Raw genomic sequence first — 18,242 nt, 5'->3', positions numbered from 1 at the left:
ACATGGATGGATGGATGGATTTCTACAACAAATTATTCAGAGCCAACACAAGTTTGCTTTTAAAATCCAGACTTAACTGATTTTTAATTTCACTAGGTGCCAGAATGATATTTGAAGCCATGTCTCTAAAGAATCAGCCAGCACCTCTCGAAGACTAACCCAGTGATATTACAATTACAAAAAAGGTCTTCCTTTGAAGGACCAAAACATTGAGTACATATAGGCTGAGAAACAGAAACAGCAGTTATTGGAAGTCCCAGTTTCAGGAGTTTGGGCAAAGGTAGGACTTCAAATACTAGCATTTTATGCATTATTAACAGCACCACACGATAGGGAGAACAGAATAGGAAAACAAGGATGATCAGTAGCATGAGGCACAGCACACAAAAAAGGAGAAAGTGAGGACTGCAGATGCTGGAGATCAGAGCTGAAAAATGTGTTGCTGGAAAAGCGCAGGTCAGGCAGCATCCAAGGAGCAGGAGAATCGACATTTCGGGCATAAGCCCTTCAGGAATTCCTGAAGAAGGGCTTATGCCCGAAACGTCGATTCTCCTGCTCCTTGGATGCTGCCTGACCTGCTGCGCTTTTCCAGCAACACATTTTTTAGCACAGCACACAAAAAAGGTCAGTTTCAGATTCTTGGGACATTAACTACAAATAAAATCAGCACTGGAAAAGCTCAGCAGGTCAAGCTACTCTGTGGCAAGAAGTATTGTTGTGTTATCAGTTTTAGACTTGGCTCAAATAAATGCAATTATAGCAATATTTGAAGACATATAGACAATATTAGCAGTCTTAACTGAATTCAAAATGGGAATAAGTTTTTGATCAGTACTCCTGACAAGTACTGCCAGGAAAGATTGGATAATTCTTTTAAAGACAAACGTTCAACTATAATGTTTCATCATGGCATTCTGAGCCCTGGTTCAAATATATCTTTACTCATCAGTTCTAGGCAACCAGCTTCCAATTAAAAACAACTATTTAAAATGAAGCTAGCTGCTCATTTCCAGTATACAGAAGTAGTAATATTAACACTCAAAGAACTGCATTTAGAAAAGTTCAATTAAAAGAACAAAATGTTTGCTTGGCATATCTGACCTAAATATTCAAGACTTGCTCCCCTTGCAATCAAGATAATTTTTTTTTTAAAATGAAGAAAACTGCAAGATACCAGTTTCCCCAAGACTACTGTATTTTAGTGCTTTTTTTTCCCCCTAAAAGAAAGAACTGAATTAAGTAATGACAAGGGGGTCAATTACCCAAATCTGATTTCCCACAGATGTCATTAAAATGCTGTAGTGCATGACTGTAGTCACATTTAGATCCCTTCTTCCTTTCCCTCAAAGACACTGTTGAACAAGTGGATGTTAATGATCATCTGATTATTTTAATGGTAATTTCATCCTGCCAAAGCATAAATGATTGTTAACTCAAATTTGAAAATTCCCATGGTGGGATTTGAACGTACCTTTGGAATGCCTGCCTACCATTGTAACTGTTGAATTTATTGGTTGGCCAATACTAAATCAGTACTTGCTTCTTTTAAAAAAAAAACTTTAGTACCATTTTGGATAAATTAAATGAAGCAACAATTTGTGCAGTATTACACCATATATCTATGAAACATTTTTATGAACTGCAAAAAGGTGGCACCAACAAACACCTTCAGAAAAAACAAAAATCAAGAGGCATCCTATGTATTTATGAAACAGCACATCATGAAAAGTTGCTTAAGTAATCTGGCCAGTTGTTATTTTTATTTTTCTCAAAAAAATTATCCCTCAACTTTGTCTGTCTAAATGGGTGTGAAACGAAGGTCATCAGGTTTAAAAGCATTGAGTTAGATTACTTAATTGTTCAACTTTGCTCCACTTAATTTATTAACAATACAATGACTTAAGTCTTTTGTTGAAGATAGAAAGCTGATGTCTAATATTGATTATTCAAAGTCATTAGAAACAATACAAGTTAACTTTTAGGGTCCTTGAGGCTTTTAATTTTACTGTGTTGGGAATACAGAGGCAAGGAGGCGGATTTAATTCAGCATTTATTGATATAATATCATGAAGGTCTGAAACATTAGCTGTATAAATACAAGAGAAATGGATTTCACTGACAGATCAAGATATGAAGTTAAATGCAAACAACCAGCACCCATACAAATTTGCTAACTTGAAGAGTTAAAACAAAGTTAGTAGATAATCTTGAAGAAAATATGAAGTTCTATCTTAAATTAAGCAATTGGAAGCTTTTTGGACTTGGATGAAGAATTGCAACTGCATGGGACACACAATTCTAACACCACTCATGATTTCAGCAAATTTGGTAACCAGGCAGAGACTAAAGGTAAAAATTGGCAGAAGAACAAGAAGAAAATTTTACACTTAAATTCTTTAGCATGCGGAGCATTCGTTTAGGAGCCATTAGTTAATTATACAGCAGTGGAAAGAAGAAAAATTGCAGGCTTTTGGGACAGATCCAATCTTTACAGTGGTTCAAGACCTTAAACAGTGTGCAATATTTAAGGCAGTTACCCCAGGGACAATAGGTTGTATTAGAACAAAACCTCTAAAACTAAAAGAGGTTTTCTTTCTTGATACAATTTTTCTTAGGCTACTGGAGCGGTGTGTGAAGGATGCAATTTTAATTTGTCTTTATTTACTTAATAAACTAGAATACTGGGGGGACAAGGATGAAGAATAAAAGATCTTTAAAACACCATCTCCAATTTGGCCAATGCACCAGTCCTGGCCAAATAGTAGCACCATCTCAGAATTTAGACACTAGAGCACAACTAGGATTGCCCATGGGTAGATTTTCAAACAAAGTGTTTAATGAGGAAATACACACTTACTCAATAGCCATATACAACATAAGTGACACAACAGTATCTGAAGACCAAAGGAGCTGTAGAATCTTGCATTTATTCCTCAAATAGCAAAACAAAAACATCTTTAATTTAGCAGTTAATTTTGGAACCTTGCCAAGTAAAAAAATGGCTGAAATATTTAAGTAAAGCAATTACTGTACTTCAAATTATCTTCAAACTTTGAAGTCACAGTGATGGTGAAAGGTACTCGAAATGCAGTTTACTTATCCCCAAAGATAGAGTTTTTAGTGGCAGGTTTAAAAAAAAAGTGCCTCTAAATTATTCAATGCTTGGGTGACAAAAAGGATAAACACTGTGCGGAGGCCAAGTGAACATTCCTGCTTCAGTGATTTTAAAAACTGGTATGGATGTGGTAAAAGTTGTTCACAAACGCAACAAATTTAAAACTAAAAGGTAGTATGGTCTGTGTTTGCACAAACTTACCACTTTCTTGAAGTCATCTTCTGCTTCATCCAACTTCCCTTGTTTTAGCAGCAAGTTTCCCCTCTGTAACCTAGCCTGAAATGTAACACAAGATCATTTCTAAGTCTACTTATTCAAAACATATGGCATTACCATCAGCACAATTCTGTGCAAGATCACCTTGCTGTTCAATAGAAGTAATAAACAGCATTAAATAGAATGTTACTTACAGATGTGAAGTCTGGTTTCAGCTCAATAACTTTACTCAGGTCTGGGAGAGCAGATTTTGATTTACCCATAGCTAAATAGACTGTGGCTCGCCTGTAATAAGCAACATAGCTATCTGGGTCTCCATCTGTAAATGAAAACAAAATCATGATTACACCAAAAAGTCTGCTCCCCGCTCCCCTCCCCAGCCCTAAATACACTAACAAACCAAAGCTCTCAATAAAAAGACAAGCCACATGTGAAATGAAAGATTTCTGTGCTATAGCAGTAAATAATTTGCAATGTCTTCAAAACAGCAACTTGGGTCAGTAACAAAATATCTTAAATGCATATACACCTCTTGTGTACTAACAGCAGAATGCACCACAGTGAGAAGCTGAGCAAATTGATGGGAGTATGAGGAAGATAGTGAAATTTTTGTATGGTGATAATATTTTTGAATGTCTATGCTGACCAGGTAGCAAATTAAAGTATTTAAAGAAAGCAGCAAAACTGCTGAACTTCAGCAAGTAGAATATTGTTGAAAACGCATTTCACAAACAAACATCAGCAGGAGGGCCAGTGATCATATATATGTGACCTGAACTTAGGTTTAACAAATATTGTTTACAGATGACAAAACTCAGTTTATAATAATCAAGGATCATCATAGACTTAAAAATATACACAGGTAACAATGGAAAGTGCAAAGTAATAGTTTACAGGAAGCATGAAAAAGGACCACAAATGAACAAAAATATATAATTTTCAAGTGCAGAAACAGAAACAAAGACTTGGGAATTTATGCACACAAACCTTAGATGGCAAGGCAAGCAAGAGGACAGTAAAACAAAAACCAAAAATAGATTCTGTGCCTTGATTTTAAAAAAAACTAAAAGAAAGTCATTCCCATCCTTTATAAAATATAGTCAGGCAGCAGGTATTGTGTTCAATTCTAGATTTGACATTTAAGAATGACAAGAGTTGAAAGATTTACTACAATAGAACCAGAGTAAAGAATTTCAAATGTACACAGACTACAGCAAATAGCGCTGCTCTCTTTAGAGTTATGGAGGTTCATAGACTGATTTAATGTTTACAATTATAACTGATTTGAAAACTAGAATTATGCAAACATACACAATGATAATCAATGCACTAAGTTGAAAAAATATCAACTAGAAACTTATTCATTGCATGGATGCTGCCTGACCCAATTTAAATTTAACAAAAAGTGTACATCAGCAATATCCTGACCAAAAATGAAATCATTTGCAAGTGTTAAATGGCAGACAAGTTTTTTGCAAAAAAGCAAAATCCATCTGAGAACTTAGACCAAGGTGTCTACTTCATGTTGAGCAATGAGGCTCACTAACCATCTGCCAACAAAGCAGAGAATTAAATAAACAGCAATCACAGGAATAAGGGAACTGGAGTGAACTTGATTGTGACTGATCTATACTTTAACTCCATCTACTGACCTTGGTGCTGTAATTCTGGATATATCCTGCAAGCACTCGAGGTGCAATAGACGCCAGCTATTCACCCAAAATTACTTGCATACATCAGGAGATCTAATCTTGGATTGACCTTTGTGCCCAATGGGATCTCAGGATGCGGAAGGAAGCAGGGAGGAGATGGCTGAGGCCTTCAGAAATCTTGTATCCTCTTCAGCCACAAAGTCCTAAGACTGGAGAATAGCCAACTTTGTTCTCTTAAAAGGGCAGAGATAATCTAATAACATAAGCAAGTGAGTTTACAGTGATAGGGAACTGTTGGAGAAGATTTACTCACTGCGAAAAATTGATTTATTTGAGATAGTCAGCATTGCTTTATGTTGAAGATGGGGAGTTCTTGTCAACTTGATTGCTCTTTTTGGAGGAGAGATGCCAATTATTAACTGGGGAGGGCAGTAGATGGTGCCTACGAGGAGTTTAAAGCATTTGGCAAGACCACTCATGGTAGACTGGTCCAGAAGATTAAGTCACAAGGAATTCATGGTGAGTCAGGAAAGTGGATGTAAAATTGGCTTAATCATAGAAGGGAGGATAATTCTAGAGGAGTCTTTCTCTGACTGGACATCTGTGACTAGTGGTGCTGTGCAAGATATGTTCTCAATATGTCTCTTATATAAAAAAAGTTTTGAATGAAAAATGTAGTGGTCTGATAAGTTTGGGGATGACCATGAAAACTGAAGAAAGATTATCAGAAATTGTAGCAGGACCATGATAAGCTGGGGAAGTGGGCAAAAAAAAAGGCAAATGGCCAATCAGGCAGACATTTCATGGTGAATGGTAGAACCTTAAAGGAGTGTAGTGGAACACAGGGACCTTGACGTTCAGGTTCACAGTTCCCTGAAAGTCGAGCAGTGAAGGAGGATTTTGGCAAACTGGCCTTAGTCAGGGCACTGAGCATAGAAGTTCGGAAGTTATGTTGCAGTCATACATGATTAGGGTTCAGTTTTGGTCACCTTGCTATAGGAAGGATGTTGAAGTTGAAAACTATAGGCATTGGAAGAGCACAGGAGGTCAAGCAGAATGTGAGGAACTGGCGAGTCGGCATTTCAGGGGTTAAGCCCTTCATCAGGGATGTGGACGGAAAAAAAGTGGGCTGACAGATAAATGGAGGATGGTGCGGGAAGGGGGGAGGTGGATGCAGGTGGAGAGCTTCGAGTGAATAGGTGGGAAGGAAAATGGACAGGGAGGACAAGTCAAGAGGGCAGTGCTGATTTGGAGGGTTGGATCTGAGATGGGTGGGGAGAAGAAAGAGGTTTGGAAACTAACTAAATTGATGTTGATGCAGTATGGTTGAAAAAGTCCCAAAAGGCAGAAGTAGGGGGGTTCGCTCTCTAGTTGTTGGGTGGCTTGCATGTCCTTGGGGTAGTCGGCCACAGGGGTTGTTTCGTGTGTCCTAGAGATGTCCTGGGCCTCCTTCACTGCGCATCTCTGGGGCACACATGAAATAACTCCCCCTCCCACTCCAAGGGGAAGTAAGTCCTGAGCTCCTCCACCATCAACTCCAAGCCACCCAACAAGTGGTGGAACAATGCCTCATCTTGAGTCTCAGGACCCTTCAACCACATGGCATCAACATAGACTTCACTAGCTTGCAAATCGCCCCTTCCCGCACCTCATCTCAGATTCAACCTTGCAACTTGGCACTGCGTTCTTGACCTGTCCTACTTGTCCATCCTTCTTCCCACCTATCCACTCCATATTCCCAACAGACCTATCATGATTATCCTTCCCAGCTACCTTCCCCAATGCTCTATATCTCATTCCCCCTTCCCCCTCCACATTCCTGATAAAGAGTTTATGCCCAAAATGTCAACTCTTCTGCTCCTCAGATGCTGCCTGGCCTGCTGTGCTTTTCCAGCACTTCACTTTTCAACTGACTCTCCAGCATCTGCAGTCCTCACTTTCTCCTATGGAAAAGATGTTATTAGACAGGAAAAAGAGTGCAGAAGAAATTTATAAGGATATTGCTAGGATTTGAGGGCCTGAGCTATAGGGCGAGGTTGGACAAGCTAGGACTTCTTTAGAGCATAGGAAACTGAGGGGGATGTTAGAGAAGTGTATAAAATCACGAGAGAGTGAATGCACTCAGCCTTTTTTGCAGGGTGGTGGAATAGAGGACTAGAGGGCATCAGTTTAAGGCAAGAGGGGAAGATTTTTAAAAAGATAACCGTCAGGGCAACTTTTTTTAGAAAACCACAGAGGGTGATACACAATTGGAATGAGCTGCCGGTGGTAGTGGTTGAGGCAGGTATTTTAATAACATTTTAAAAGGTATTTGAACAAATACACAGACGGGAAAGGTTTAAAAGATAAAAGGGCCAAGTGCAGGGAAATGGGACTAGTGTGAATGAACATTTTGGTCGCATGGAGCAATTTGGCCCAAAGGGCCTGTCGTCTCGGTGCCGCAAATTGCTGACTCTATCACACCTACCACCTTCTAAAATCTTGCCTCACACATCTCTTTTAAACTCTTGTCCGAAACTTATGCCCCCTAGTATTTGACATTTTCACCCTAGCACTAAGACTGACTACCCACAACACAATTTTATATATATTTCTGTTTGATTGTCCTTCAACACTCTAGCACAAACATATCAAGTTTGCCCAACTTCTCCTTTGATCAGAATGGTGCACACTACTCCAATGTGGCCGAAAATCTTGTACAGCTGCAACATGACTTGCCAACTTTTATACTCGGTTCGGAGCAAAGAAGGCAAGCATGCTATCAGCCTTCTTTATCACATCAACCATTTGTGTTGTCACTTTTCAGGGAGCTAGAATCTGGATATAAGCATCTCAAGGAGTTCAGTGGAGGGAAAAAGTTGTTTGCTTTTTACTGAAAAAAAAAAACTCATTGGTGAGCATTTCTAGTTTAAAATGTAAAGCTAAGTTTGTCTAGATCCAGTAATTCTTTTCACACCCCCCCCCCCTTCTTACAAATAGCTTGTTTAGTACAAGATTAATATGAATGCTTATCAAGGAGAAATACAACAAACTATTCAGAGTGGGAATTCTACAAGTATAAATAACAGGGATACTGGAGTGATTTAATTCTCAACTGAAAATATGACAGGTGGCAAATCAGGTGATGTTACAGCTGTAACATGTGGGAGATTGCTGGGCACAAAAGATGGTCCACAAGTACGTCTGTAGCAAATGTTTGCAGTTTCAGCAACTTCAGATTAGAGTTGAGGCACTAATCTGAGCTCAGATACCGTGACACATTGTCTCTTGGAGTAAAGAGGGAAAGTTACCGAGACAGTCACACCATTTAGATTAGGCCATTCAAACTTGATCTACGATAAGAACACATTGAGACTGCAAGTGAGGCAAGTACGAGGACTCAAAGGGCAGCCACTGTCCCTGCACTTGCCCAATATTTATGAATTATTGTAAGCAGAGTGAACAAGAGAACAGACGATAAGCAAACTGACCACGGAACAAGGAGCCAAAGTGCAGGAAGTAAATACACATTAGTGATGGAAAGCAGCACAGTTAGGGAAATAACTCTCACCAGGCAAGCAACATCACCTTTTGAGTCAGGCTTAGCTACAGACAATAGTATGGTTAAGAATATCGTTGAAGGGTTGGAGGGGATCTTGAAAAGGATCCAATTACTATTGTGAATGTTGGTACTAATAATATAGGATGGAAGGAAGGGAGATTCTAAGCATATTGAGGTGGTAAATTTAAAGCAGAACCTCCAAATCATCTCTGGATTACTACCAGACTCACTGGTAAACTGGCTCAAGGTAAATAAAGTAAGAAGAGTTAAATGTATGGCTTAAAATTTAAAGATGACATGGAAAGAATGAATTTGATTTCATGGGACACTGGCATGAGTATTGGGTACAAAGAAGCTGAACTAAAACGTGATAGCTATCACAAGAGAAAGTACTGGGGTAACTAATGGATCTATGGTCGATTATGGAGATAGAAGATGAAAAATCCCAGAGGATTGGAGAGTTAACTCCCCTTATTTCAAAGGGAGACTAAAAATATAAAACTTAGGCCAGTTAGCTTGCCGTCGGTCATTGGGAAAATGCTACAGTCTATTATAAAGAGTAGAATCGCAAGGCACTTAGAAATACATAATAAGAATCAAGCAGACTCAGCACAGTTTCATGAAGGGGAAACTGTACCTATCAAATTTACTAGAGTTTCTGGAGGTGGTAACAAGTAGCACAGATAAAAGGAGACCCAGTAGATGTAATATACATGTATTTCCAAAAGCTAGACAAGTCTATTTAATAAAGGTAAGAGCTTATAAAAAAGTGAAGATGATGGTTCTGCGCAGTAAAATAGCATAGATAGAGGACTGGTTAACTAATAAAAGAGTTTTGAGATAAGTGGGAATTTTCAGATACTACAGGTTTGAAGAATCATAGCACCCCTACAGTGCAGAAGAAGCCATTCAGCCCATGGAATCTGCACGGATTCTCCAAAGATGATCTCAATCATTTCCACCCCATACCGTATTCTCATAACCCTGCATTTATTCTGGTTAATCCACCTAGCCTGCACACCCCTGGATACTGCAAACAATTTTAGCATGGCTGAATGTTTGAACTGTGGGAGGAACCTAGAGCATGGAGCAGAAACCCATGCAGACATAGGGACAACATGCAAAGTACACGGTCTTCCAAACTTGGGTGACTTTGAACCTGGGTCTCTGGTGCTGTAAAGCAGCAGTGCTGGCCACTGTGCATTACCCTTTGTGATGAAATGTGTCCTGTTATCAGTTCTAAATATCTAGCCTGTATCATGAGATTCTATCTCCTGGTTCTAGACTTTGCAAACTGAGTAAGTATTCTCCCTTCACCAACATGACATTATCCTCCTAAGTTCCATGGAGCACAAGCCCAACCATCCCTACAACTATAATTGGTAAAGTGTCACAGAGATCAGTACTCGACAGTGTTTACTTACAATATATATTCATGACTTGGACAAAACCAAAAGACATAGCAGAAATTAGGCCATTCAGCCCAGAGGTTGATCCGCCATTCAATCATATCTGATAAGCTTCTCATTCTCCTGCTTTCTCCCAGTAACCCTTGATACTCAAGAACCTTCATAGAAGGAAATATGCCTTTATTCAAATGTGACTACTGACCAACAATAATGTAGTGGATCTTTAAATACCCTCTTAAAAGCACCAACAAACTTTTCAGTAAAGGACAGTTAGGGATGAACAAATTAATGCTCATGGTCTTGTCATTGACACTCCATTCAGTAAATGAATAGAAAGAGGTAACACTTCCCAGTGTAATTTACAGGAAAGAAAAGAAAATTTCATTGTAAAAATTTCTACTTTAATAATTTGAGCTGTTCACCTGTGCATTTCAACCTTGGTTCTGGTAGTATTTGAATCAGAAAGTTGTGTATCCAAAGTTTCAAATCGGATTTGAGCACTGAATCTGCTTTAATGTTGTACTCTGCGAAAATGCTACATTTGCTTCATTTGTCAGAGGTCTCATCCAGAAGATAGTACAGTAAATAGTCTGACCTTTGGGGTGGATATAAAATATCCCTTTGCACTATCCCAGAAAGAGCAGGTGAGTTCTCCAATAGTTTTAGACAGTATTCATCTCCATAATTAAAACAGATGTTATGGCCCTTTACTTTGCAACTGTGGTGGAATTTTGCTCTGATTTTGTCTGCAACCATCTATCCTCATCCCTCTGCTCTATTACTGGGAGCAGAAATTTGAAAGCATCTGACAGTTTCACTGTAGTCCCCTTGACTGTTTAACTCAGTCTCCATGCCACTTGAATGCTCCAGTAATGTATAATAGTTTCTAAAATGTTTCTTTTTCCCCCTAAATTTTCAAAATCCTTGACTGTGTTCAGTTCAACCCTATGCCTGCACATTCTGAACTTTCATGGCCTATTTTGATGTGCCTAAGACTTTAAGACACTCGTTTTTGTTGCACAATGTTGTAACTAAGTTCAATTACATATTGAGTGACATCAAGAAAATGCTCGACTTCCTGCTTTAGATGCAGCATATCTTGAAAATTCTGAAGGGCAATATTTGGCATTGTATCTAACTAAACTTGTCAGGGCAAATGCAAAACACTGAATAAAGCTATGAATGTGAAACTGAGCATATTTACATTATGAACACTGGAGGGAAAAAAAAACATCTTTATGCACCAACAACAGACTAAACATCAACTAAACTTTTCCAGTCCATTTCTGTAGACAGATGTCAAAACTTCTACTGATTTGAAATGGCTGCCCTGGGTCAGTAGCAGTAGAACTCTCCAGCATACTGTTTCTTTCAGTTTAATGTATAAATACATAAAATGAAATAAAAGAAATTGAGAAAAGATAGCAATTCTTACCACACCTCACTGCATTTAAAAAAAAATGAAGTGGAAGAAAATCTCAGGAAAGTTAGAATGCAGACAGCCATTAGAAAATTACTTCTGCCAGTGGATCATTCTCATTGGGGAACAAGAGGAGAAATTCTCATCATAGAATATTTTTGTGAACTGCTGAACCTTTTTTAGGATTCAAAGATGTTCATAGATATCAGGAACAGTGCTTGTGAATTATTGTATTGCGGTTATTCCCAAATGGGGATTTACAAGGCTGGCAATGAACACAGTTTAGAGGAGCTTATTATGGGCACCTGCTGACTGTTGCACTGCACTTAATTTTGCTCTTGGTATGTGAATGCTATTGGCAAGGCCATACCGTCACCCTGGTAAATAGTGCTGTGAAGAAGGCATATGGTGTACTGGGCTTTATTGGTAGAGGAATTGAGTTCCAGAGTCCTGAGGTCATGTTGCAGTTGTACAAGACTCTGGTGCAGCCTCATCTGGAGTATTGTGTGCAGTTTTGGTCGCCATACTTTAGGAAGGATGTGGAGGCATTGGAACGAGTGCAGAGGAGGTTTACCAGGATGTTGCCTGGTATGGTAGGAAGATCGTATGAGGAAAGGCTGAGGCACTTGGGGCTTTTCTCATTGGAGAAAAGAAGGTTTACGGGAGATTTGATAGAGGTGTACAAGATGATTAGGGGTTTAGATAGGGTTGACAGTGAGAACCTTTTTCCGCGTATGGAGTCAGCTGTTACTAGGGGACACAGCTTTAAATGAAGGTGTTGTAGGTATAGGACAGATGTTAAGGGTAGATTTTTTACTCAGCGGGTTGTGAGTTCATGGAATGCCCTGCCAGTAGCAGTGGTGGACTCTCCCTCTTTATGGGCATTTAAGCGGGCATTGGACAAGCATAAGGAGGTTATTGGGCTAGTGTAGGTTAGGTAGGCGTTGGTTGACGCAACATCGAGGGCCGAAGGGCCTGTACTGCGCTGTATTTTTCTATGTTCTATGATTGCCCTGGAGGAGATGGTGTGTTGCCTTAAATTGCTGCTGTTTATGAGCAGGTCATCCCACAATAGTGTTGAGTACAGAATTTCAGGATGATGATGCAGGAAATAGTTAAAGGGCAACAAATCAGGGTAGTAGGCAAGCTGCACTTGTTGCCCTACTTAGAGATTGAGGTTTGTTGACTCCATTCTTGTTGCCTGCCTCTTTTGGCTAACTTTTTGATACAAAAGTAAAAGTTGTGAATCCCGCACATCTCTTTTAAGAGTACAAGTTTGAGTTGATTCAGTTGTATAGGTTTTACAGGATAAGCGGCACTGAAGTCAGCCATTTGCTGTTGCTGCTCCACTTATCTTTCCTTATCTCAGCCTAATATCGTAACCCCACATTCACTCCTCCCTCATGTACTTTTCTACCCTCCCCTTAAATGCTGTCGACTGTTCTGCAATTGAACTAACAGCATTTAATAAGATGCAAATTGAACACTTAACGCTGGCCGAATACAGTGCCTTTTGTTCAAACCCCTATGTTTGATGTTGCATTTCCACAGAAACTCAATAGAGGAGCCTTGATTATCCAAATGAGATGGACAGGCGCTATTTCATTCAGATAATTGGTTAGCCAAGTAATCAAATTTTATCTTAAACAAGGAAAGCCATGCTAATATAATTCTGGATTAGTGGTGCTGGAAGAGCACAGCAGTTCAGGCAGCATCCAAGTAGCTTCGAAATCGACGTTTCGGCAAAGCTTTTGCCCGAAACGTCAATTTCGAAGCTACTTGGATGCTGCCTGAACAGCTGTGCTCTTCCAGCACCACTAATCCAGAATCTTGTTTCCAGCATCTGCAGTCATTGTTTTTAACCATGCAATATGTTGTTGTGTGCTACCGGAGCATTTTTAAAAAATCAATAATTTTAATGAGGACATTGGGGAAGCGCTTGATGAATACTTTCCTTCAATATTCACACTAGAAAAGGGCAATGTTAGTGAGAATACAGAGATACAGGCTACTAGATTAGATGGCATTGCAGTTGAAAATGAAGAGGTTTTAGCAATTTTGGAAGATCAGAAAATAGACAAGACCCTTGGGCCGGATGGGATTTATTCTGATTTTCCTAGGGAGGAGATTGCAGAGCCTTTGGCTTTGATCTTTATGTCATCATTGTCAACAAGAGTAGTGTCAGAAGACTGGAGGATAACCAATATTGCTCCCTGGTTTTATCTTTTTTTGCCCTTTATGTATGTAAAGAAATTCTAAGTGCTCCCTTTTATTACTGGCTAGCTTACCCTCTTATTTAACCTTCTCCCTCCTTGTTTGTTGCCCTCTGTTAGTCTTTGCAAGCTTCCCAATCCTCTCGTTTCCCCACTGTCCTTCGTCACATTATAGGCTTTGTCTTTTGCTTTTATGCTATTCCTGACCTCCCTAGTCAGTCAAAGTTGCCTCGTCCTCCCTGTACCATGCTTCCTTTTCTTCAGCATGAATCTCTGCTGTGTTTCTTGAACTGCTCCCAGAAATTCCTGCCATTGCTGTTCCATTGTCTTTCCTGCTGGCTCCTCTTCAAGTCAAATCTACACAGCTCCTCCCTCATGCCTCTGTAGTTGCCTTAATACCTCAGATTCTATTCTTGCTCTCAAATTGCAGATTAAATTCAATCATATTATGATCACTACCTCCCAAGGGTTCTTTCACCTTAATCTCTCTTAACAAGTCTACCTCACTGTATAACACTAAATCCAGTATTGCCTGGAAGAGGGGGATGGTAGTATCAGCAAGCGTGCAGATGCCAAAATAGATGGGAAGGCCAATCGTCAGGATGACATGAGAAGGTTATGGTCAGAGACAAGTTTAAAGGGTGTGGTGGAAAAAGTCTTAACAGATGGAAAAAAAATGTGAAAAAGTAGGAGGCTATGCAACTTGGCAGCAAGAGCCAAATACTATTTAAAGACTGCAGAAAGCTACAGAAGAGAAGGATCTGTGGGTTCTTGTGCATGAATCACAAAAAGCTAGCATTCATGTTCAGGAGGTAACAAGAAAGACAAAGTGGGTGGTGAACCTATGTAATTCTTTACCACAGAAGATTGGAGCCCAAGTCACAGAATATATTCAAGAAAGATTTTAAGCATCGAGGGATATGGGGAGAAAGACTGAGTTTAAAATAAATATAAATCCTTTCACAGGTTGAGGGCATTGCTAGCTAGGTGATTACTTCTTACCCCTAAGGTTAGTGGTCAACCAAATTGCAGTAGGTCACAACAGTTGTGGAGGGAAACTGCCATCCTTAAAAGGGCACTAGTGAACCAGTTACATTTTTTCTGACAAACAATGGGTTTGTGGTCATCATTCAACTCTTATTTCCAGATTTTCATTGAAATCAAGTATGGTTTAGAGATGTTCATGGTTCATTATACTGAAACTGTTAAAACATCAGTTAGGCCACAGCTCGAATCATTGTGTGCATTTGTAGAATCCAAATAAAGGGTCAATTAGTTCAGTTGGCTGGACAGCTGGTTCGCAATGCAATTGATGTGGACAGCATGGGGCCATCTCTCACAGCAGCTGAGCTTACTGTGAGGCAATCTCCTTCTCAAAAAAGTGCACCCTCCACCAGCTCTCTTTCTGCCACCCCCCCCCCCCCCCCCCCAAAACACCTCAGGTGTCAACACCACCAGTCATCTCTACAGACAGCAGCCATCTGGGACAATGGCAACTTTACCTTATCGAAGGGATAAGGTTAGCCTGGAAAACATGCAAGGGAATTTACCAGGATGTTGCTTGTTCTGGACAGCTTCAGTTACAAAAGAGATTGGGTAGACTGGAGAGCAGAGGAGACAGAGAGTGACATGATGGAGACCTATTAAAAAAGGGGCATGGACAGGGCAGACAGGAAGAAACTTCTCCCCTTGGGGACTAGAGGCAGAGAGATAAGGGAAGGGGCAAGAGGCTTCGCGGGGATGCAAGGAAAACCTTTTTCATCCTGGGGATTGTGGGAATGTAGAACTCTGTTTGCAAGGGTAGTACAGGCAAAACATCCCAACACTCAAGTAGTTAGATGCTTATTTGCAATGGCCCAAAACCTTGTATGCTTTGCCAAGTGCTGGAAGAGGAGATTAGAATAGTTAATGCCTCATTTTGACCAGTACAGACTTGGTGGGCGAAAGGGCCTGTGATACAGACATCTAGGACTCTACCATATTCAAATGGCAGAACAGGTCCAAACAGCTAAATGGGCTGCTCCTACCCAAAGTTTCTACAGTTTTATGACTGAAGTATACAAGAGGGTATAATCTTACAGTAAGCAGTTAGCCATTTCAGAAGGAAGAACAAGAATTTCCTCTCAGTGTAGTAAACCTATAATAATAATTCTAAAAATTAAGTCATTAGTGTATTCAGAGATAGATGCCCATTCATCAAGAGAATCCAGGGTTACAGAAGGCAAAGCAGAGCTGAGAATTATCAGATCAACCATGATTGCATTGAATGGCAGAGCAGACTCAGAGCCAAATGAACCACTCAGGTTCATTCACAGTTCTATAAACAAGAAAACTTGAATATTGTCGTAAATACATTTTATCAAAGCTTCTCACCTTACATTTATCAGGACACTTCACATTAATCTCAGAAATTCTTTTGATCAGGTACCAGAAGAGATTCAGATAATGACTTGTGGGGTGCCACAGGTATAAGTTCTTGGACCCCAGCTATTCACTAATACATTAGTAATTTACATGAGGGAATTATGTGCAACACCACCATGTTTGCAGATGATAAAGCTGGGTGGGAGAATGCAGAGATGCTTCTGTGTGATTTGGACAAATTGAGAGAGAGTTAGTAAATGCATGGCAGCTGAAGTCATAACGCAGATGAACAAGGAGGTTATTCTCTTTGGCAGCAAAAATTGAAAGTAGATTATCTGAATGGTGTTAGATTTGGAAAGGGGCAGAGATAAGAAGACCAGGAAATCCTTGTAAACTAATTGGTGAAAGTATGCATGCAGATGGTGAAGGCAGCAAATGATATAGTAGCCTTCTAAAATGAGAGAACTTAAATTCAGAGTAGGATGTTTTGCTGCAATTGTCCAGAGCCTTGGTGAGACCGTATCTGGAGTACTGTGTGCAATATTGTCTCCTTATCAGTGAATACACTCATGGTTTATCAGTCGGATTCCTGGGATGGCAGGACTAACATATCAAAAGAGACTAGATAGTTAGGATTATATCCACTTGCATTTAGAAAGGATGAAGAGATGGATCTCAAATTTATAGAATTCCAATAGGACTAGATAGGATAAACATAAGGATGTTCCTGATGACAGGGGATCTGGTACCTTGTACATCAGTCAATGAAAGCAAGCATGCAGGTACAACAGGCAGTGAAGAAAGCATGGTGGCCTTCATAACAAAGGGGAATTGAATACAGGATGAAAGAGGTCCTTCTGCAGCTGTACAGGGCCCTGGTGAGACTGCACCTGGAGTAGTGTGTGCAGTTTTGATCTCCAAATTTGAGGAAGGACATTCTGGCTATTGAGGGAGTGCAGCATAGGTTCACAAGGTCAATTCCCAGAACAGCGGGACTATCATACATTGAAAGATTGGAGTGACAGGGCTTGAATACAAGAGTTTGGAAGGATGAGAGGGGATCTGATTGAGACTATTAAAAGGATGGGCGAGTACAGAACCAGAGGACACAGTTTAAAAATAAGGGGTAGGCCATTTAGAACAGAGTTGAGGAGAAACTTCTTCACCCAGAGTGGTGGTGATATGGAATGCGCTGCCCCAGAAGGCAGTGGAGGCCAAGTCCATGGATACTTTCAAGAAAGAAATCGATAGAACTCTTAAAGATAGTGGAATCAAGGGTTATGGAGACAAGACAGGAACAGGATACGGATTGTGGATGGTCAGCCATGATCATAAAGAATGGTGGTGCTGGGTCAAAGGGCTGAATGGCCTACTATCGACTGTCTAACCAAGGGCAGGAATGATAAAAGGTTTTCATCCCAAGAGAGGTGAACCTCCAGAATTCTGTGTCACAGTACAGAGTTGAGACCAAAACAATATTTTCAAGAATGCTTCTTTTTAACTAAATATGATTCTAAGAACATGGGGAGAAAGAAGGAACAGGGTACACAATTGCTTGATCTGCCTTCAATATGATCATGGCATAGTAGGCATGAAACGCCTTTTTCTGCTTATACTTTCTATGTTTCCATCTTTATACTGTGAGAGACAAGTGCTAAGTGGACGGATTTCTAGAAACAATGCCTTGGTGAATGCACCCATGAATGTACTGTTAAGAGCCAAACAGTAATAATAATGCATTTCCAACATGCACATACCTACAGCAGCATGAAAATGAGACAACGCATCTGCTAACTGTCCTGCAGCCAGCAGCTTCTTCCCCATTTCAAGGTGCTTTTCAACTTCAGCATTTATGCCACCTTCTATCCCTGTAAAACAAAAAAGTCATATACAGCATAAAGCACTGCAGACATTAATATTGGCACCTAGAATTTTACAGTTATCACTAGTTTGAGTGCGACTACCAAGAAAACAAAAAAAAAGTACTTGGAGGAAATCAAGTGAGAAAAAGGAGCAGACAGCACAAGTACTTCAGGTTGTAAGTTTGCTCGCTGAGCTGGTAGATTTGTTCTCAGACATTTTGTCACCATGCTAGGTAACAGTGAGCCTCTGAGGAAGTGCTAGTATTGTCCTGCTTACTGCGATTGTGTCTTGATCTGTTGTGGTGGGTGATATCACTGTTGGTTTTTTTGAGACTTTGGTAAATGGGGTCCAAACTGAAATGAATGTGAATGGAGTTTTGGTTTGAATGCCAGGCCTTTAGGAATTCCTGTGTGTGTCTTTGTTTAGCCGGTCCCAGGATGGATGTGTTA

The 18,242-nt window shown here is 39.9% G+C and overlaps 1 protein-coding gene across 4 annotated transcripts in view; it reads right to left on the bottom strand.

The window, feature by feature from the left end:
* dnajc3a (DnaJ (Hsp40) homolog, subfamily C, member 3a) overlaps positions 1-18,242 on the bottom strand; it is a 110,931-nt gene that overhangs the window by 35,632 nt on the left and 57,057 nt on the right. For 3 of the 4 annotated variants that reach the window (XM_072577881.1, XM_072577879.1, XM_072577880.1), the window contains exons 2-4: positions 17,688-17,798; positions 3,526-3,650; positions 3,317-3,391 (exon numbers count right to left, since the gene is read on the bottom strand). In XM_072577881.1, the coding sequence (XP_072433982.1) occupies positions 3,317-3,391; positions 3,526-3,650; positions 17,688-17,754 (267 nt within the window). In that variant the 5' untranslated portion in view covers positions 17,755-17,798. Of the gene's footprint in view, positions 1-3,316; positions 3,392-3,525; positions 3,651-17,687; positions 17,799-18,242 lie in introns of those variants that run through there. The other variant, XM_072577882.1, reaches the window with a different exon arrangement.

The sequence above is a fragment of the Chiloscyllium punctatum genome, chromosome 9, assembly GCF_047496795.1.
Source record: "Chiloscyllium punctatum isolate Juve2018m chromosome 9, sChiPun1.3, whole genome shotgun sequence".
Classification (NCBI taxonomy): Eukaryota; Metazoa; Chordata; class Chondrichthyes; order Orectolobiformes; family Hemiscylliidae; genus Chiloscyllium; species Chiloscyllium punctatum.
The sequence above is the reverse complement of the archived record's forward strand: the minus strand, read 5'-3'. Positions and strand labels throughout refer to the sequence as shown.